The sequence below is a fragment of the Squalius cephalus genome, assembly GCF_949319135.1.
Source record: "Squalius cephalus genome assembly, chromosome: 17".
NCBI lineage: Eukaryota > Metazoa > Chordata > Actinopteri > Cypriniformes > Leuciscidae > Squalius > Squalius cephalus.
This window is the reverse complement of record NC_137138.1, coordinates 36,505,022-36,527,660: the sequence shown is the minus strand read 5'-3', so window position 1 is coordinate 36,527,660 and position 22,639 is coordinate 36,505,022. Positions and strand designations below refer to the sequence as shown.

The 22,639-nt window shown below is 47.1% G+C and overlaps 1 protein-coding gene across 2 annotated transcripts in view; it reads left to right on the top strand.

Annotated features, from left to right (window-relative positions):
* Window positions 1-22,639, top strand: part of ddx46 (DEAD (Asp-Glu-Ala-Asp) box polypeptide 46) — a 55,879-nt gene that overhangs the window by 4,537 nt on the left and 28,703 nt on the right. Inside the window, exons 3-11 of one of the 2 annotated variants that reach the window (XM_079846758.1) lie at window positions 2,366-2,551; window positions 2,704-2,778; window positions 5,533-5,614; window positions 5,688-5,856; window positions 6,940-7,139; window positions 8,976-9,086; window positions 9,847-10,012; window positions 17,495-17,615; window positions 20,403-20,578. In XM_079846758.1, coding sequence (XP_079702884.1) covers window positions 2,366-2,551; window positions 2,704-2,778; window positions 5,533-5,614; window positions 5,688-5,856; window positions 6,940-7,139; window positions 8,976-9,086; window positions 9,847-10,012; window positions 17,495-17,615; window positions 20,403-20,578 — 1,286 coding nt within the window. Of the gene's footprint in view, window positions 1-2,365; window positions 2,552-2,703; window positions 2,779-5,532; window positions 5,615-5,687; window positions 5,857-6,939; window positions 7,140-8,972; window positions 9,087-9,846; window positions 10,013-17,494; window positions 17,616-20,402; window positions 20,579-22,639 lie in introns of both variants that reach the window. The other variant, XM_079846757.1, reaches the window with a different exon arrangement.

The following is a 22,639-nucleotide window of genomic DNA, read 5'->3' as shown; positions in this document are numbered from 1 at the left end:
ATGGTGATGTTAAAACAGAATATCGTTCAGCCCTATCCTGTAGAGTTGTTCTCCTGCTGTAGAGTTGTTCTCCTGCTGTAGAGTTGTTCTCCTGCTGTAGAGTTGTTCTCCTGCTGTAGAGTTGTTCTCCTGCTGTAGAGTTGTTCTCCTGCTGTAGAGTTGTTCTCCTGCTGTAGAGTTGTTCTCCTGCTGTAGAGTTGTTCTCCTGCTGTAGAGTTGTTCTCCTGCTGTAGAGTTGTTCTCCTGCTGTAGAGTTGTTCTCCTGCTGTAGAGTTGTTCTCCTGCTGTAGAGTTGTTCTCCTGCTGTAGAGTTGTTCTCCTGCTGTAGAGTTGTTCTCCTGCTGTAGAGTTGTTCTCCTCCTGTAGAGTTGTTCTCCTCCTGTAGAGTTGTTCTCCTCCTGTAGAGTTGTTCTCCTCCTGTAGAGTTGTTCTCCTGCCGTAGAGTTGTTCTCCTGCCGTAGAGTTGTTCTCCTGCCGTAGAGTTGTTCTCCTGCCGTAGAGTTGTTCTCCTGCCGTAGAGTTGTTCTCCTGCCGTAGAGTTGTTCTCCTGCCGTAGAGTTGTTCTCCTGCCGTAGAGTTGTTCTCCTGCCGTAGAGTTGTTCTCCTGCCGTAGAGTTGTTCTCCTGCCGTAGAGTTGTTCTCCTGCCGTAGAGTTGTTCTCCTGCCGTAGAGTTGTTCTCCTGCCGTAGAGTTGTTCTCCTGCCGTAGAGTTGTTCTCCTGCCGTAGAGTTGTTCTCCTGCCGTAGAGTTTGTTGTCCTGCCGTAGAGTTGTTGTCCTGCCGTAGAGTTGTTGTCCTGCCGTAGAGTTGTTGTCCTGCCGTAGAGTTGTTGTCCTGCCGTAGAGTTGTTGTCCTGCCGTAGAGTTGTTGTCCTGCCGTAGAGTTGTTGTCCTGCCGTAGAGTTGTTGTCCTGCCGTAGAGTTGTTGTCCTGCCGTAGAGTTGTTGTCCTGCCGTAGAGTTGTTGTCCTGCCGTAGAGTTGTTGTCCTGCCGTAGAGTTGTTGTCCTGCCGTAGAGTTGTTGTCCTGCCGTAGAGTTGTTGTCCTGCCGTAGAGTTGTTGTCCTGCCGTAGAGTTGTTGTCCTGCCGTAGAGTTGTTGTCCTGCCGTAGAGTTGTTGTCCTGCCGTAGAGTTGTTGTCCTGCCGTAGAGTTGTTGTCCTGCCGTAGAGTTGTTGTCCTGCCGTAGAGTTGTTGTCCTGCCGTAGAGTTGTTGTCCTGCCGTAGAGTTGTTGTCCTGCCGTAGAGTTGTTGTCCTGCCGTAGAGTTGTTGTCCTGCCGTAGAGTTGTTGTCCTGCCGTAGAGTTGTTGTCCTGCCGTAGAGTTGTTCTCCTGCCGTAGAGTTGTTCTCCTGCCGAACCGTAGAGTTGTTCTCCTGCCGAACCGTAGAGTTGTTCTCCTGCCGTAGAGTTGTTCTCCTCCTGTAGAGTTGTTCTCCTCCTGTAGAGTTGTTCTCCTCCTGTAGAGTTGTTCTCCTGCTGTAGAGTTGTTCTCCTGCTGTAGAGTTGTTCTCCTGCTGTAGAGTTGTTCTCCTGCTGTAGAGTTGTTCTCCTGCTGTAGAGTTGTTCTCCTGCTGTAGAGTTGTTCTCCTGCTGTAGAGTTGTTCTCCTGCTGTAGAGTTGTTCTCCTGCTGTAGAGTTGTTCTCCTGCTGTAGAGTTGTTCTCCTGCTGTAGAGTTGTTCTCCTGCTGTAGAGTTGTTCTCCTGCTGTAGAGTTGTTCTCCTGCTGTAGAGTTGTTCTCCTGCTGTAGAGTTGTTCTCCTGCTGTAGAGTTGTTCTCCTCCTGTAGAGTTGTTCTCCTCCTGTAGAGTTGTTCTCCTCCTGTAGAGTTGTTCTCCTGCCGTAGAGTTGTTCTCCTGCCGTAGAGTTGTTCTCCTCCTGTAGAGTTGTTCTCCTGCTGTAGAGTTGTTCTCCTGCTGTAGAGTTGTTCTCCTGCTGTAGAGTTGTTCTCCTGCTGTAGAGTTGTTCTCCTGCTGTAGAGTTGTTCTCCTGCTGTAGAGTTGTTCTCCTGCTGTAGAGTTGTTCTCCTGCTGTAGAGTTGTTCTCCTGCTGTAGAGTTGTTCTCCTGCTGTAGAGTTGTTCTCCTGCTGTAGAGTTGTTCTCCTGCTGTAGAGTTGTTCTCCTGCTGTAGAGTTGTTCTCCTCCTGTAGAGTTGTTCTCCTCCTGTAGAGTTGTTCTCCTCCTGTAGAGTTGTTCTCCTCCTGTAGAGTTCATGATTTACTGACCTCAAGCCATCCTAGGTGTATATGACATTATATTAAACTCTTATCTTATTTGTGTAAGAAAAATATCAGCTGCGTCTCACCCGCGTCTCACAGTGCCTCGCCCGCGCCTGTGTCTCGCCCTCGTCTCACCGCTGTCTCTGTCTCAGGCACTACCGGAAGCGCTCCAGCTCGAGGGCCCGGTCCGCCAGCAGGTCCAAGAGCCGCTCGCCCGACTCCAAGCGCTCGAAGAAAGAGGATCCGGCCGGGTCACGAGCCCGTGATCGCAGCAGGAGAGAGCGCTCTCGCAGCAGAGAGAGGAGGAGGTCACGCTCCAGAGACCGCAAGAGGCCGAGGTCAGGACACACACACACACACACACACACACACACACACACACACACACACACACACACACACACACACACACACACACACACACACACACACACACACACACACACACACTGCTGTGATGTGCTCACGGCCCTGTCACATCTCTTCACAGGCGCTCCAGGAGTCGGGACAGGAGACGCACCAGCCGAGAGCGCAGGAGGAGTAAGAGCAGGAGCAGAGGGAGGAGGTCAGTCTCACACACACACACACACACACACACACACACACACACACACACACACACACACGCCTGAACACTCGAACGTTCATCTAGATAAATGTGTGCGGTTATCAGGAGAATGTGTGTGTGTGTGGAAGTATCAGTGCTTTACTGCAGGATATGGAGGAGCGATGACTGACACTTTCTCCTCATGACAGCAGAAACAACTTTAAAATAATACAGAATTTGAAACGGTACAGGGTCTACTTTTAACCGTGTGCACTCACCATAACAAGAAGATGTTGAGCTTTTGTAAAATAAAGAAAACTAACAGGATGTGAACGGGAGCGCGTCACAGAAATGAACACGTTTCTCACGGACATTAGAGGAATATCTGTAGAAAGCCTGACGCGTCTGTACGAAGCGAACGCCAACCCTCTGAGTGTGTGATGCGCAGGAAGGGTGTGTGTCTCTGTCCTGCAGAGACGGCGAGTCGTGTGCTCGCTCTTAAAGTGACAGCAGCACAATCAGTGTCGTTAGTGTTGATTAAACACAACATCAGCTATTGCAGCAAAATTACCCAAATTATCAAAAGATGAGAATGTTAAACATATCTATATGGCAGTTTTCCCTGTGGTGTGGACAATTGTATCGAATATCGATATTTTTTTAAGGTATCGTATTGAAATTAGACAACACGGATATATTAATTATTTAACTCACAAATCGTTGATTTCTTCACAATAAAATATTATAGATCTTCAAAATGTATATAAATGTCATATGTTTACAGTAGGGATGCACCGATGTGAAAATTGTGGCCGATACCGATAACCGATATTAATATTGCTGTTATGGCCGATACCGATATTTACCGATGTCGATATCTCTGTATAGAAAACAAATTTTAATGATTATCAAATAAAGAGCTATTTTCCAAAACACATTTTTTTTTACTTTAGAAATGACTGATATTGGGCACCTTTACCTGTGTGCAAAATATGTCACACATACACACATGCATTATATTGCATTGCATATAATGTGTGCTGGTCAACTTGTCTAAAATTAAGAAACCCTTAGAAAACAGTAAAAAAAAAAAAAAAAACAGGAACATGTGTACAATTAAGATAGGCTACTTCATTTATTATTCCAATATCCAAATATTATACTAAAAAATACCACAGGGAAAAGGGCTTCTTGTGACGTGCTGTCTTTGCCTTTGAACATTGCACATTTTAAACAGGACACGCATTAGCTGAATAAATGTTAGCCAATACAAACATATTTATAGAAAACAGTTGACAATGAATAGACAGGAGTCCAATAATAGCATAACGAATCACTTATTCTAAAAATAATAACAAGTAGGCTATAAGACGAATCCGACATATGGGCTGTGTTAACAGTGTAAAACGTCCGTCATTTAACGAATTTTAAAAACACGGATGGATAATACAAAATGCTTTCTGACATTTTGACAGAAAAAAAACAAACAAGCAAGAACAAAATTTAAACTTAGCCCGTTTTCATTTTACAATTATCTTCTCTCTCTGTGTGCGCGCGTCCGTGTTTGTGAGGGAGAGCTCGCGCAGAACTGATACAACGGTAGCCTACTTTTTTAATCCATAAGTAACGAACGCGATAGTTTTCATACAAAATAAATATGTAACATAATTAGGTAGGCTACTTTAGTTATTATTAACACAATAACACATGAAGGCTACGTTTCTCAACACTGAGAATGAATAAATAAACGCCTGTTTCTCCACTCGCGCTTATCAGTAATCCACAAATCACACGTGCTGTCACTTTTGAGGAAAATCAAATTCGAATGGGTATCATATATCAAGCAATATATTCAAATATCTACGAGTCAAAAAACGATCAGTCAAAAATGTGTCATGAAGAGGAAAAAAACATAAGTCGCACTGGACTGCATTAACAATGTTACGGACGTGAGCGCTCTCGGCACTTAAAAACTGCTTTAAAACTTTCACAGAGACCTCAAGCAGAAAGCACAAAGCCTGTCTTTAAATTTAATTTCGTTTTGTATTAATTGTATCTTAATTTTGATCAATGTTTCATCAACAAATTGCATTGGATTTAATAAATAAAAAGTAAATATACTAGAAAATATTTAATCAGGACAGAGGCGACGGCGCGTGAACCTGGAGCGCGTCTCATAACTGAACCGAAACCTACCTGCCTCACAGACCTGAGACATATATAGAAAGCTTGAAACTTCTATTTTTAAACAGAACAATTCAAAATGAAAGAAAACAGACTGTTCTCTGCTTATGTCATCTGTATGAAATGTGTATTTCTCTCACATCAACCTCTTCAGCTTCACACGTTAAATATCGGCCTGTTCACATCGGCCATATTTTGACATCGGAACGATACCGATGTGTAAAAAAATGACCATATCGGCCGATATATCGTGCACCACTAGTTTACAGAATAATACAGTATATATATATATATATATATATATATATATATATATATATATATATATACACACACACACACACACATTTTCTCCAGTTCTATATTTTGTGTGAAAATTTGCTATATGTGAGTCATGCCATTTCATTGAAGAACATTTAATTCTAAATGTTAATTATCTTTATTGTATAGGCAGTGTCACTCCTAGTTTTGTAAATTGTTTTGAAAATGAGCAGCTTTGTTATGACAGCATCATAAATGTGTGTATCGGCCTCTGTGACCCGAGGCGGGTTGAGTGAGCGCTGGTGTAATGTGGTGCTGATGTTCCAGCAAGGAGAAGCCGGAGAATGGAGATCAGAGCGCTGAGAAGAAGAAGATGAAGGAGGAGAAGGAGGAGGAGAAGCCGGAAGACGTGAGTGCCCTCCGCTTATTAACCCCAGATCAGTGTGTGTGCATCCGTGCTCTCTAACGCCCTGACTCTGCAGCAAGACTTCGACCAGAACACGCTGGAGGAGGAGATGAGGAAGAGGAAGGAGCGCGTGGAGAAGTGGCGGGAGGAGCAGAGGAAGAAGGCCATGGAGAACATCGGGGAGATCAAGAAGGAGCTGGAGGAGATGAAGCAGGGCAAGAAGTGGAGCCTGGAGGATGATGACGGTCAGTGACCAGCAAACACTGCAGCACACACACTCACAAACGTGTGGAGGCGGGGCTCATTTGCATATTCATAGAACCTCTTATATTAAACTCATCTTTGATCACCAAAATGACATATTTAAACGTTTGTTTTCTTTGAAAAAAATGTCTTCATGCCTTAAAATATCTTGAATGTAACTCGACACCCTTGCCTCATTTAGTATGCGCGGTTCTATGAATATGCAAATGAGCCCCGCCTCCACTCACTCCCTCAGCTCAGAGATCCACTGGTTGACGATCACACGTTGATCTGATTGGTTACAAGGTAGTTTGTGACGTCAGAAACACCAGCGATTTCAAAGCGTGTTTTTGAGACTGTCTTTGGTTCACTGCAGTTTTAAGGAGGAAATACTCAGCAATGCTGTCGACTTATGAACTTACACATGCTTTGTCTTAAAGCAGATTAAAAACACCACATAGACACATAAACAACATTAAAAGCTGGATTTACACCACAGTGGGCTTTAAATCCCGTGGCCGTGAGCATGTAAACCAGTGAGCCCGGTGACGGCTGGGACTGATGGGACAAAAGGATGATTTCGCACAGCTCAGATTGTGCTGAGGAGTTCTGAACTGTGATTGGCCGGACCCTCAATAAACCCTGATATTACACTGGCTTCATACTGGAGTGAGATTATCAAGAGCTGACAGTCGGAGAGCTGTTGTTCACAGTGCTGTTGAGTAAAGGGAAGAGCGTTAGCATGAGGGGCTACGTCTACATGTGACCATTAGTCATCGCATCGACGGCTCAATCGCACTGAAAAGCCTTCATGTACAACACTCTTCTTTATTTGTTTTAAACAGCAATGTAGGAGAATAGTTATGAGCAAACAGCGGGAAACTCTGTATATTCGCGCATGTCAAAGGAAATTGTGATTTGAAGCTTGTGATATAAACACACATCAACCCGATCACATGATCAGCGTTCATGTAAACACTACATTCAGATTCATCAGTAGGAATTACTTCAGTCGGATTGAAACCAAAGTTGTGCATGTAAACGCAGCCAATGTCATCAGTGTGTGTGTGTGTGTGTGTGTTTAGATGATGACGAGGAGACCCAGGCCCCGGTGGAGCCGGACCCGGACGAGGAGGAGCAGGAGAAGGAGCCCGCGGTGGAGCTGGAGGAGGTGATGGAGGAGGAGGCCGGAGAGGAGCTCGACCCGCTCGACGCCTACATGGAGGAGGTCAAGGAGGAGGTCAAGAAGTTCAACATGGGCACCATGAAGGGCGGGAACGACAAGGTACTCCAGTGCTTCAACACTTCCTCCTGCGGTCCATCAGTGTTCAGCTCCACTGAGCATCACCCTGATGAACACCTCTTCTGTCCTCTGAGCGGTGTGCGATGTCACGATTTATGGTCGTGGACGATTATAATGTCTCCACGATCTGCTTTTGAAGAAATATCGTAGTATCGTGGATTCTATCAGTTGCAGTTCTGGCGCCTCTGTCCCAACATACTGAACAACGTATATTCACATCTAATGTTACGGGACACTGCAGTTCACAAAAGGTCATAATTTGCATGTGCTTTAATGCCTTGTCGGTTAAACATTTAATGTGCTGATGCTGTTCTAGCGTGTGCGTTTCTGAGCGCGTACATGTGAAGCTCACAGGCACTGAAAGCCTTTCTACCAGCGCCTGGATACTGGACCAAGTTATCTTTCGAGTCTAATTGTGCTAATACTGTCAAATACACACAAGGTTTACATAAACAAAGTCGGGTATGTCTAAAGTGAAAGCAAACTTGAGAAAATTGAGAGAAAACCTGCTTGTCAAATGTGTGTATATTAGACGCGTCGCGCGCAGCTCTTAAAGAGACAGTAGCCTAATAGTAACCACGCTGCTGCTTGTCCTTAAAGAGAGAGTTCACCCTGAAATATATACTAGTGAAGTCACTGGGGTACACCAACTGTTTGGTTACCCACATTCTTCAAAATAACTTATTTTCAACAGAAGAAAGAAACTTATTCGAGTTTAAAACAGAAAAGAAACATGAAGAAAGACCAAGAGGATCCACAAAAGGAATTACGTTTTCAAAATTAACGTGATATTATCGGGGGGGGGAAGGTGCAGAAGTCAACTAGAGCAGTGCAGCACACTGAAAGTTTAGAGAGACGCACATGCTCGCAACGGGGCTTACTTGACAACAAGTTCATATATCAATATTCTAACGAATAGAAATAACCTTAAATAATGTATCTATCCGTCTCTTATGTGTACAGTTACTTTCAGAGTGGACGCGCAAGCGGTTGCCGTGGTAATGAATATTTCCAAAATTCCCCAGCTTAACTTCCCATGGAAATTTACCGGAAACTTTCCGGAAATTTACCGGAAATTTTCCGCCCCTTTGCAACCCTAATAGTAACCACGCTGCCGCTTGTCCTTAAAGAGAGAGTTCACCCTGAAATATATACTAGTGAAGTCACTGGGGTACACCAACTGTTTGGTTACCCACATTCTTCAAAATAACTTATTTTCAACAGAAGAAAGAAACTTATTCGAGTTTAAAATAACTTGTGAGAGTAAATTATGACAGTATATTTTGGGAGAACTATCCCTTTAATGCTAATTAAACAATTACATTAAACGACTAATTACCCTTGAGAACAGCCATACTGATGAAGAGCTGCTTGAGTTATTGAAAGACAATACGTGTGAAAGTAGTCTTTAATTTTATCGATAAAACAATCTTTTCACACTAAATGAACACCGCAGCCCGTCTGACGAGTGTGATGTTGCTCATTAATATGGAGTGTGTGACACCGCTTTCCTTCTTCAGCTCAGTCATATATTCATGGGAGAAAGAGTCCGTGTGAATAAGGAAAGCTATATCTTTGTCATAGTGTCCTTTCAGTGGTTAGGGTTTCCGCAGTCAGTGCATCCGCTGCGCTTTATCTCTACCATTTAGTTTTATTGGTTTATTTTTATTTATCTATTTACTTTTTTAGAATTTGAAAGATAATAAAGATATTGATTAATAAGAGAGATCTTTGATTGAAGTCCTCAAGTCCTGGAAGTTGATTTTCCCGTGTCTGTGTGAACCCTGAGTAACTGATGTTCTCTGTGTGTGCCAGCAGAAAGGAGGCATGTCTGTGACTAAAGTGATGACAGTGATGAAGACGAGGAAGATGCCGCACACCCAGAAGAAGAAGGGGGAGCTGATGGAGAACGACCAGGACGCCATGGAGGTACATCTGTGTCTGAGACTCACTGAAGCAGAGTTAGGGTTAGACAGGCTCATGAGGACGTCTGCACGTCACCGTTCACCATCACGTGTTCACATGAGGATTCAGCACACAGCCAGAGTCACTGAGGAAGATCATCAGCTCAGTGCGAAACACACGTCTGTGCTCCAGTGTTAGTGAGCGGAGCGGTTAAAGCTGCTCTCGTCACAGTATCCGTCACTGATGAAGTTACATTTACAGAACACATACAGTCAAACCACACATTACTCACACACCAGAGATAACTTTAGATATTAACTGTGAGTGAGGAGAGCAGAGTAACTGAGACATGTTACACCCAGACACTCTTCATCCAGTGAGTTACAGCCAGTGACATTCATAAAGATTATGGACCAATAATGATTCAGACACTTTGAGCTGATCATGTTTTGCTGAAGTGTGTTTTCTTTAATTGCTAATGCTCTTTTCACACACAGACTGAACACAATGAAGCATTGCTTGGTGATTGGTTGAGCTAAACTGGTATTATCTAATTGTGTAGTTAAATTTAACAGCTGACAGATATTCAACATAATTCATGTGTGAGACAGTCTAACAGAAGGACGGACAAAACCAGTCAAATATCAGCTGAGTTCTGCTCATATTTTATTACCATTCTCTAAACTATAGCGAATAAACTGTGATGATGTGAGACATGTTGAAGATGTGTGAATATCCTCCTCCCAGTTCTCATTTCCGTGTGTGTGTGTGTGTGTGTGTGTAGTATTCGTCAGAGGAAGAGGTCGTGGACTTGCAGACGGCCCTCACAGGCTTCCAGACGAAGCAGAGGAAAGTTCTGGAGCCGGTGGATCATCAGAAGATCGAGTATGAACCGTTCCGCAAGAACTTCTACGTGGAAGTGCCGGAGCTGGCCCGCATGAGCCCCGAAGGTCTGCCTCACACACACTCACACTGAACTCAGGCTACGGCTCACACACACTCACACTGAACTCAGGCTACGCTTCACACACACTCACACTGAACTCAGGCTACGCTTCACACACACTCACACTGAACTCAGGCTACGCTTCACACACACTCACACTGAACTCAGGCTACGCTTCACACACACTCACACTGAACTCAGGCTACGCTTCACACACACTCACACTGAACTCAGGCTACGGCTCACACACACTCACACTGAACTCAGGCTACGCTTCACACACACACACACTGAACTCAGGCTACGCTTCACACACACTCACACTGAACTCAGGCTACGGCTCACACACACTCACACTGAACTCAGGCTACGCTTCACACACACACACACACTCACACTGAACTCAGGCTACGCTTCACACACACTCACACTGAACTCAGGCTACGCTTCACACACACTCACACTGAACTCAGGCTACGCTTCACACACACTCACACTGAACTCAGGCTACGCTTCACACACACTCACACTGAACTCAGGCTACGCTTCACACACACTCACACTGAACTCAGGCTACGCTTCACACACACTCACACTGAACTCAGGCTACGCTTCACACACACTCACACTGAACTCAGGCTACGCTTCACACACACTCACACTGAACTCAGGCTACGCTTCACACACACTCACACTGAACTCAGGCTACGCTTCACACACACACACACTGAACTCAGGCTACGCTTCACACACACTCACACTGAACTCAGGCTACGCTTCACACACACTCACACTGAACTCAGGCTACGGCTCACACACACTCACACTGAACTCAGGCTACGCTTCACACACACACACACTGAACTCAGGCTACGGCTCACACACACTCACACTGAACTCAGGCTACGCTTCACACACACTCACACTGAACTCAGGCTACGGCTTCACACACACTCACACTGAACTCAGGCTACGCTTCACACACACTCACACTGAACTCAGGCTACGCTTCACACACACTCACACTGAACTCAGGCTACGGCTCACACACACACACACTGAACTCAGGCTACGGCTCACACACACTCACACTGAACTCAGGCTACGCTTCACACACACTCACACTGAACTCAGGCTACGGCTTCACACACACTCACACTGAACTCAGGCTACGCTTCACACACACTCACACTGAACTCAGGCTACGCTTCACACACACTCACACTGAACTCAGGCTACGCTTCACACACACTCACACTGAACTCAGGCTACGCTTCACACACACTCACACTGAACTCAGGCTACGCTTCACACACACACACACTGAACTCAGGCTACGGCTCACACACACACACACTGAACTCAGGCTACGCTTCACACACACTCACACTGAACTCAGGCTACGGCTTCACACACACTCACACTGAACTCAGGCTACGCTTCACACACACACACACTGAACTCAGGCTACGCTTCACACACACTCACACTGAACTCAGGCTACGCTTCACACACACACACACTGAACTCAGGCTATGGCTCACACACACTCACACTGAACTCAGGCTACGCTTCACACACACTCACACTGAACTCAGGCTATGGCTCACACACACTCACACTGAACTCAGGCTACGCTTCACACACACTCACACTGAACTCAGGCTATGGCTCACACACACTCACACTGAACTCAGGCTACGCTTCACACACACTCACACTGAACTCAGGCTATGGCTCACACACACTCACACTGAACTCAGGCTACGCTTCACACACACTCACACTGAACTCAGGCTATGGCTCACACACACTCACACTGAACTCAGGCTACGCTTCACACACACACACACTGAACTCAGGCTATGGCTCACACACACTCACACTGAACTCAGGCTACGCTTCACACACACACACACTGAACTCAGGCTATGGCTCACACACACTCACACTGAACTCAGGCTACGCTTCACACACACTCACACTGAACTCAGGCTATGGCTCACACACACTCACACTGAACTCAGGCTACGCTTCACACACACTCACACTGAACTCAGGCTACGGCTCACACACACTCACACTGAACTCAGGCTACGCTTCACACACACTCACACTGAACTCAGGCTACGCTTCACACACACACACACTGAACTCAGGCTATGGCTCACACACACTCACACTGAACTCAGGCTACGCTTCACACACACACACACTGAACTCAGGCTACGCTTCACACACACACACACTGAACTCAGGCTACGCTTCACACACACTCACACTGAACTCAGGCTACGCTTCACACACACTCACACTGAACTCAGGCTACGCTTCACACACACTCACACTGAACTCAGGCTACGGCTCACACACACACACACTGAACTCAGGCTACGCTTCACACACACACACACTGAACTCAGGCTACGCTTCACACACACTCACACTGAACTCAGGCTACGCTTCACACACACACACACACTGAACTCAGGCTACGCTTCACACACACTCACACTGAACTCAGGCTACGGCTCACACACACACACACTGAACTCAGGCTACGCTTCACACACACTCACACTGAACTCAGGCTACGGCTCACACACACACACACTGAACTCAGGCTACGCTTCACACACACTCACACTGAACTCAGGCTACGCTTCACACACACTCACACTGAACTCAGGCTACGCTTCACACACACTCACACTGAACTCAGGCTACGGCTCACACACACACACACTGAACTCAGGCTACGCTTCACACACACTCACACTGAACTCAGGCTACGGCTCACACACACACACACTGAACTCAGGCTACGCTTCACACACACTCACACTGAACTCAGGCTACGCTTCACACACACTCACACTGAACTCAGGCTACGCTTCACACACACTCACACTGAACTCAGGCTACGCTTCACACACACACACACTGAACTCAGGCTACGCTTCACACACACTCACACTGAACTCAGGCTACGCTTCACACACACTCACACTGAACTCAGGCTACGGCTCACACACACTCACACTGAACTCAGGCTACGCTTCACACACACACACACATTGAACTCAGGCTACGCTTCACACACACTCACACTGAACTCAGGCTACGCTTCACACACACACACATTGAACTCAGGCTACGCTTCACACACACTCACATTGAACTCAGGCTACGCTTCACACACACTCACACTGAACTCAGGCTACGCTTCACACACACTCACACTGAACTCAGGCTACGCTTCACACACACTCACACTGAACTCAGGCTACGCTTCACACACACTCACACTGAACTCAGGCTACGGCTCACACACACACACACTGAACTCAGGCTACGCTTCACACACACTCACACTGAACTCAGGCTACGGCTCACACACACACACACTGAACTCAGGCTACGCTTCACACACACTCACACTGAACTCAGGCTACGCTTCACACACACTCACACTGAACTCAGGCTACGCTTCACACACACACACACACTGAACTCAGGCTACGCTTCACACACACTCACACTGAACTCAGGCTACGCTTCACACACACTCACACTGAACTCAGGCTACGGCTCACACACACTCACACTGAACTCAGGCTACGCTTCACACACACACACATTGAACTCAGGCTACGCTTCACACACACTCACACTGAACTCAGGCTACGCTTCACACACTCACACTGAACTCAGGCTACGGCTCACACACACTCACACTGAACTCAGGCTACGCTTCACACACACTCACACTGAACTCAGGCTACGGCTCACACACACTCACACTGAACTCAGGCTACGCTTCACACACACTCACACTGAACTCAGGCTACGGCTCACACACACTCACACTGAACTCAGGCTACGCTTCACACACACACACATTGAACTCAGGCTACGCTTCACACACACTCACATTGAACTCAGGCTACGCTTCACACACACTCACACTGAACTCAGGCTACGCTTCACACACACACACACACTCACACTGAACTCAGGCTACGCTTCACACACACACACTGAACTCAGGCTACGGCTCACACACACTCACACTGAACTCAGGCTACGCTTCACACACACACACTGAACTCAGGCTACGCTTCACACACACTCACACTGAACTCAGGCTACGCTTCACACACACTCACACTGAACTCAGGCTACGCTTCACACACACTCACACTGAACTCAGGCTACGGCTCACACACACTCACACTGAACTCAGGCTACGGCTGTTTCTGGGGATCTCTGAGTTAGAGGGGTCATGACTTGTGTGCACTAGCGAGGGGCGTTTATAGTGTTTACAGAACCCTTACTCGTGTGCACTAGCGAGGGGCGTTTATAGTGTTTACAGAACCCTTACTCGTGTGCACTAGCGAGGGGGCGTTTATAGTGTTTACAGAACCCTTACTCGTGAGCACTAGCGAGGGGCGTTTATAGTGTTTACAGAACCCTTACTCGTGTGCACTAGCGAGGGGGCGTTTATAGTGTTTACAGAACCCTTACTCGTGTGCACTAGCGAGGAGCGTTTATAGTGTTTACAGAACCCTTACTCGTGTGCACTAGCGAGGGGGCGTTTATAGTGTTTACAGAACCCTTACTCGTGTGCACTAGCGAGGGGCGTTTATAGTGTTTACAGAACCCTTACTCGTGTGCACTAGCGAGGGGCGTTTATAGTGTTTACAGAACCCTTACTCGTGTGCACTAGCGAGGGGGCGTTTATAGTGTTTACAGAACCCTTACTCGTGAGCACTAGCGAGGGGCGTTTATAGTGTTTACAGAACCCTTACTCGTGTGCACTAGCGAGGGGGCGTTTATAGTGTTTACAGAACCCTTACTCGTGTGCACTAGCGAGGAGCGTTTATAGTGTTTACAGAACCCTTACTCGTGTGCACTAGCGAGGGGGCGTTTATAGTGTTTACAGAACCCTTACTCGTGTGCACTAGCGAGGGGGCGTTTATAGTGTTTACAGAACCCTTACTCGTGTGCACTAGCGAGGGGCGTTTATAGTGTTTACAGAACCCTTACTCGTGTGCACTAGCGAGGGGGCGTTTATAGTGTTTACAGAACCCTTACTCGTGTGCACTAGCGAGGGGGCGTTTATAGTGTTTACAGAACCCTTACTCGTGTGCACTAGCGAGGAGCGTTTATAGTGTTTACAGAACCCTTACTCGTGTGCACTAGCGAGGGGGCGTTTATAGTGTTTACAGAACCCTTACTCGTGTGCACTAGCGAGGGGCGTTTATAGTGTTTACAGAACACTTACTCGTGTGCACTAGCGAGGGGGCGTTTATAGTGTTTACAGAACCCTTACTCGTGTGCACTAGCGAGGGGGCGTTTATAGTGTTTACAGAACCCTTACTCGTGTGCACTAGCGAGGGGGCGTTTATAGTGTTTACAGAACCCTTACTCGTGTGCACTAGCAAGGGGGCGTTTAGAGTGTTTACAGAACCCTTACTCGTGTGCACTAGCGAGGAGCGTTTATAGTGTTTACAGAACCCTTACTCGTGTGCACTAGCGAGGGGGCGTTTATAGTGTTTACAGAACCCTTACTCGTGTGCACTAGCGAGGGGGCGTTTATAGTGTTTACAGAACCCTTACTTGTGTGCACTAGCGAGGGGCGTTTATAGTGTTTACAGAGCCCTTACTCGTGTTCACTAGCGAGGGGCGTTTATAGTGTTTACAGAACCCTTACTCGTGTGCACTAGCGAGGGGCGTTTATAGTGTTTACAGAACCCTTACTCGTGTGCACTAGCGAGGGGGAGTTTATAGTGTTTACAGAACCCTTACTCGTGTGCACTAGCGAGGGGCGTTTAGAGTGTTTACAGAACCCTTACTCGTGTGCACTAGCGAGGGGGCGTTTAGAGTGTTTACAGAACCCTTACTCGTGTGCACTAGCGAGGGGGCGTTTATAGTGTTTACAGAACCCTTACTCGTGTGCACTAGCGAGGGGCGTTTATAGTGTTTACAGAACCCTTACTCGTGTTCACTAGCGAGGGGGCGTTTATAGTGTTTACAGAACCCTTACTCGTGTGCACTAGCGAGGGGCGTTTATAGTGTTTACAGAACCCTTACTCGTGTGCACTAGCGAGGGGGCGTTTATAGTGTTTACAGAACCCTTACTCGTGTGCACTAGCGAGGGGCGTTTATAGTGTTTACAGAACCCTTACTCGTGTGCACTAGCAAGGGGAGTTTATAGTGTTTACAGAACCCTTACTCGTGTGCACTAGCGAGGGGGCGTTTATAGTGTTTACAGAACCCTTACTCGTGTGCACTAGCGAGGGGCGTTTATAGTGTTTACAGAACCCTTACTCGTGTGCACTAGCGAGGGGGCGTTTATAGTGTTTACAGAACCCTTACTCGTGTGCACTAGCGAGGGGGCGTTTATAGTGTTTACAGAACCCTTACTCGTGTGCACTAGCGAGGGGGCGTTTAGAGTGTTTACAGAACCCTTACTCGTGTGCACTAGCGAGGGGCGTTTAGAGTGTTTACAGAACCCTTACTCGTGTTCACTAGCGAGGGGGCGTTTATAGTGTTTACAGAACCCTTACTCGTGTGCACTAGCGAGGGGGCGTTTATAGTGTTTACAGAACCCTTACTCGTGTGCACTAGCGAGGGGGCGTTTATAGTGTTTACAGAACCCTTACTCGTGTGCACTAGCGAGGGGCGTTTATAGTGTTTACAGAACCCTTACTCGTGTGCACTAGCGAGGGGGCGTTTATAGTGTTTACAGAACCCTTACTCGTGTGCACTAGCGAGGGGGCGTTTATAGTGTTTACAGAACCCTTACTCGTGTGCACTAGCGAGGGGCGTTTATAGTGTTTACAGAACCCTTACTCGTGTGCACTAGCGAGGGGCGTTTATAGTGTTTACAGAACCCTTACTCGTGTGCACTAGCGAGGGGGCGTTTATAGTGTTTACAGAACCCTTACTCGTGTGCACTAGCGAGGGGCGTTTATAGTGTTTACAGAACCCTTACTCGTGTGCACTAGCGAGGGGGCGTTTATAGTGTTTACAGAACCCTTACTCGTGTGCACTAGCGAGGGGGCGTTTATAGTGTTTACAGAACCCTTACTCGTGTGCACTAGCGAGGGGCGTTTAATTTCAAAATAAGCATTTTTCTGCATATGTTTGGGTTTTTTTGGTGCAAAAACCTTTAACTTTACACTGTGAACCTCAGGAAAAATTAAATAATAATACAAATCCATGTCATGACCCTTTTAATCAGGAGAAAGCTTTCTGAATTGACGACTTCACTGATGATGTAGGGATTGCTTTTATAAACTCTTACTACATAATAATAATGATGATGATGATGATGATGATGATGATGATGATGAGGACTCAAATGTTCGAGATCCATCAGAGCCTGCTCTACAGTGCTGTGCTGTTACCCATGATGCTCTACAGTGATGTGCTGTTACCCATGATGCTCAGCGAGCTGATGATGCGTTTCCTCCCCCAGAGGTGAACGAGTACCGCCTGGAGCTGGAGGGCATCGTGGTGAAAGGCAAGGGCTGCCCGAAGCCCATCAAGTCGTGGGTGCAGTGTGGCATCTCCATGAAGGTGATGAACGCCCTGAAGAAGTGAGTACCAGCGCTCTCTCTCTCTCCTGATCTGATCGCACTCACACCTCTGAGAGCAGACCTAGAGCTGGCCTTGACCTTTACAGTTACTGACCTGACCTGAATCTAGCAGACGTTTGTTCTAGTTTTAATCATAAACTCTTCATTTTGTTCAGTTTCACAGAAAACAAGACTTAGATGTAATGTGATTTCAGTTCTCCAGTTAATGCATCTTGATTTAAGAACATTTAGATGGAAGACGAGCCAGAGTCACTGAGGAAGATCATCAGCTCAGTGCGGGACCGTAAACACACCTCTGTGCTCCAGTGTTAGTGAGCGGAGCGGTTAAAGCTGCTCTCGTCACAGTAACCCTCACTGATGAAGTTACAGATTTACAGAACACATACAGTCAAACCACACATTACTCACACACCAGAGATAACTTTAGTTATACCATGGGCTGTTTAAATACTCGATTCTGATTGGCTGGAAGGTGTGCAGTAAAACCATTTAATGCACAGGTAGTTCCAGTCAGTTTGATTACAGTTCGAAATTAATCCGCTACATTGGTAACCATAGTAACACAGATACACTTGCAAGCAGAGTGAGAGACGCATATGGAAACGTTTAGGTAGGCTAAATGGATGATTTTTGAATATCGTTTAATTTGTATCAGTGTTGCCTGTCATTCATAAATAATTGTAATAAATCCATTAAAGAATCATTAAGTTAGCTATATGCTTAAGCAACGAGGGGACTGTAGCTGCTAGACTTTAACGAAGAGATCGACGCACACAGGTAACTCGCGCACGCATCTCTCTCTCTCTCTGTTACTTCTCCTTCAGTTCTCTGTCTCTCTCTTTTAATAATGAATTTAAATAAATGTGAATTCATTCAAATAAAAGCAATCTGATGGCTCTACTTTATTTAAAGCGGACGGAGTGCAAGAACTGACGAGCCTTAACTTATGAAATAACCGTCATTTTTACACGTCTGTTAAAAATATACACTGTAAACATCAGTTACAGCTTTAACTTATTTTTAACTTGGCAAATAACCAAGGTATAAGCGGGATAATCCACGGCTAGCCATGCATTAAAGAATTTTAATGCACTTCGTAGAGGCAACCACCCTCCGCTTCGCGTCGGGTGGTTCTTCGCCTCTACGTCGTGCATTAAAATCCTTTAATGCATGGCTAGCCGTGGATTATCCCTTACATATTCTCTTCACTAGTGTGATCAGGACACTATAGTTCATCAGTGTGAGTGAGGAGAGCAGAGTAACTGAGACATGTTACACCCAAACACTCTTCATCCAGTGAGTTACAGCCAGTGACATTCATAAAGATTATGGACCAATAATGATTCAGACACTTTGAGCTGATCATGTTTTGCTGAAGTGTGTTGTCTTTAATTGCTAATGCTCTTTTCACACACAGACTGAACACAATGAAGCATTGCTTGGTGATTGGTTGAGCTGAACTGGTATTATCTAATTGTGTAGTTAAATTTAACAGCTGACAGATATTCAACATAATTCATGTGTGAGACAGTCTAACAGAAGGACGGACAAAACCAGTCAAATATCAGCTGAGTTCTGCTCATATTTTACTACCATTCTCTAAACTATAGCGAATAAACTGATGATGTGAGAAATGTTGAAGGAGTCTGAATGAATTTAGCTTTGACTGTGTGTGTTCCCTTCGATTCATTCTCAAAGTTTTCTGTTCTTGGTCTTAAAAAGGTCTTTAAAAAATGTTCCTTTAGAAACTCTGTTAGTGGAGCGAGTGTGTAGAGCTGTGAGTGAAAGCGGAAGCCAAACACACTCGTACCTCGTAACACAGGCATCATGTGACTCCTCTGTACACAAAGCCGTCGCATAGGCTGTGCGAACTGTGCAATCGCACAGGGCCTCGCGCCACTAGGGGGCCTCGCAATCCTACTTTTTTGTTTTTGTTTTCTTGAAAAAAATAAATGTTTTTTGTTTTTTTGTCCCCACCACTTTTTAAAACATCTCGCGGCACGAATGTAACAATTCTACAAATAAATAAAACATCTCCAGTTAACTGGCAGAGCATTCATATCGTTCGTTTTTTAAATAAGAGACGATCTAGCGCTGAAATGTTGTTTTTTAAATCAAGTGATCAAAGTGCTCGTTGCCGCTGCGATCAGTGGCGCGGATACAGTGTTTTCTCGTGTGGCTCGCGCACACGCCGCACTGTCTTCACTCGACGCACGCTTCAATCCGTTGCGGTTACTCACAAAACATAATGCACACAAATGTGTCCCCGCTTGATATACAACCACTGATGAACATAATCGGTTTTGATGAGAAAAAAAAACATTCGAAAAAAAAAACTATACGAATTCAGTTTAGAACCTAAAACCTCTGAAACGCTTGGCGAAAGTTCTACCACTGGACCATTAATATACGTTGTTTAATTAGGCGGATCTATGCATTCACACGAAAATTATCGAGCTGACTTGATGTAAAGCCACTCGTTGCACAGTTGATTTTTTTCCCTCTGAAATAAATATCAAAAAGTCATAGGTGAGACCATGTGCATGATTATGCTGTATTATTCTACTACTTGATAAAAACCTATTGCAGCGAGATTATGCGCGCAATAGAACTAGAATAGCTACGTCCACCGTTATTCATGCGCAATTGAGCATCCACATCAAAGAGCAGGGCCTCGCATTTCAAGTTCGCACAGGGCCTCGCACCCCACCTGTGACGGCACTGTCTGTACACCCAATCATGTGACTCCTCTGTACACCCAATCATGTGACTCCTCTGTACACCCAGGCACAGCTACGAGAAGCCGACCCCGATCCAGGCCCAGGCCATCCCGGCCATCATGTCGGGCCGAGACCTCATCGGCATCGCCAAGACCGGCAGCGGCAAGACCATCGCCTTCCTCCTGCCCATGTTCCGGCACATCCTGGACCAGCGGGCGCTGGGGGAGGGGGAGGGGCCCATCTGTGCGTCACTCACACACACACACACACACTGATCACTAGTGCTGGGCGTACACCGACTCACACCGAAGACCAGTGTTTATCTTTGTTATGATATTCATGTTTAATATACGTGTGTGTGTGCTTTAAAGGGTTCGGCCCCCACAGCAGAACTCCCAGTAATCACTCTCATGTTGTTCAGCCCCATCAGACTCTCGATCACTCGCCCTCATGTTGATCAGCCCCATCAGACTCTCGATCACTCGCCCTCGTGTTGATCAGCCCCGTCAGACTCTCGATCACTCGCCCTCGTGTTGATCAGCCCCGTCAGACTCTCGATCACTCGCCCTCATGTTGATCAGCCCCGTCAGACTCTCGATCACTCGCCCTCATGTTGATCAGCCCCGTCAGACTCTCGATCACTCGCCCTCATGTTGATCAGCCCCGTCAGACTCTCGATCACTCGCCCTCATGTTGATCAGCCCCGTCAGACTCTCGATCACTCGCCCTCATGTTGATCAGCCCCGTCAGACTCTCGATCACTCGCCCTCATGTTGATCAGCCCCGTCAGACTCTCGATCACTCGCCCTCGTGTTGATCAGCCCCGTCAGTCTCTCGATCACTCGCCCTCGTGTTGTTCAGCCCCGTCAGACTCTCGATCACTCGCCCTCGTGTTGATCAGCCCCGTCAGACTCTCGATCACTCGCCCTCATGTTGATCAGCCCCGTCAGACTCTCGATCACTCGCCCTCATGTTGTTCAGCCCCGTCAGACTCTCGATCACTCGCCCTCGTGTTGATCAGCCCCGTCAGTCTCTCGATCACTCGCCCTCGTGTTGTTCAGCCCCGTCAGACTCTCGATCACTCGCCCTCGTGTTGATCAGCCCCGTCAGACTCTCGATCACTCGCCCTCATGTTGATCAGCCCCGTCAGACTCTCGATCACTCGCCCTCATGTTGATCAGCCCCGTCAGACTCTCGATCACTCGCCCTCATGTTGTTCAGCCCCGTCAGACTCTCGATCACTCGCCCTCGTGTTGATCAGCCCCGTCAGACTCTCGATCACTCGCCCTCGTGTTGATCAGCCCCGTCAGACTCTCGATCACTCGCCCTCATGTTGATCAGCCCCGTCAGTCTCTCGATCACTCGCCCTCATGTTGATCAGCCCCGTCAGACTCTCGATCACTCGCCCTCATGTTGATCAGCCCCGTCAGACTCTCGATCACTCGCCCTCATGTTGATCAGCCCCGTCAGACTCTCGATCACTCGCCCTCGTGTTGATCAGCCCCGTCAGACTCTCGATCACTCGCCCTCATGTTGTTCAGCCCCGTCAGACTCTCGATCACTCGCCCTCGTGTTGATCAGCCCCGTCAGACTCTCGATCACTCGCCCTCGTGTTGATCAGCCCCGTCAGTCTCTCGATCACTCGCCCTCATGTTGATCAGCCCCGTCAGACTCTCGATCACTCGCCCTCATGTTGATCAGCCCCGTCAGACTCTCGATCACTCGCCCTCATGTTGATCAGCCCCGTCAGACTCTCGATCACTCGCCCTCGTGTTGATCAGCCCCGTCAGACTCTCGATCACTCGCCCTCATGTTGTTCAGCCCCGTCAGACTCTCGATCACTCGCCCTCGTGTTGATCAGCCCCGTCAGACTCTCGATCACTCGCCCTCGTGTTGATCAGCCCCGTCAGACTCTCGATCACTCGCCCTCGTGTTGATCAGCCCCGTCAGACTCTCGATCACTCGCCCTCGTGTTGTTCAGCCCCGTCAGTCTCTCGATCACTCGCCCTCGTGTTGATCAGCCCCGTCAGACTCTCGATCACTCGCCCTCGTGTTGATCAGCCCCGTCAGACTCTCGATCACTCGCCCTCGTGTTGATCAGCCCCGTCAGACTCTCGATCACTCGCCCTCATGTTGTTCAGCCCCGTCAGACTCTCGATCACTCGCCCTCATGTTGTTCAGCCCCGTCAGACTCTCCGTCATCTCCAGGACACACAGAACACACATGAGGACGTGTTAGATTATATCTGAGAGCTGGCTCACTCCTCCAGCCTGACGGGGGAGATGGAGAGGTTCACCTGTAGC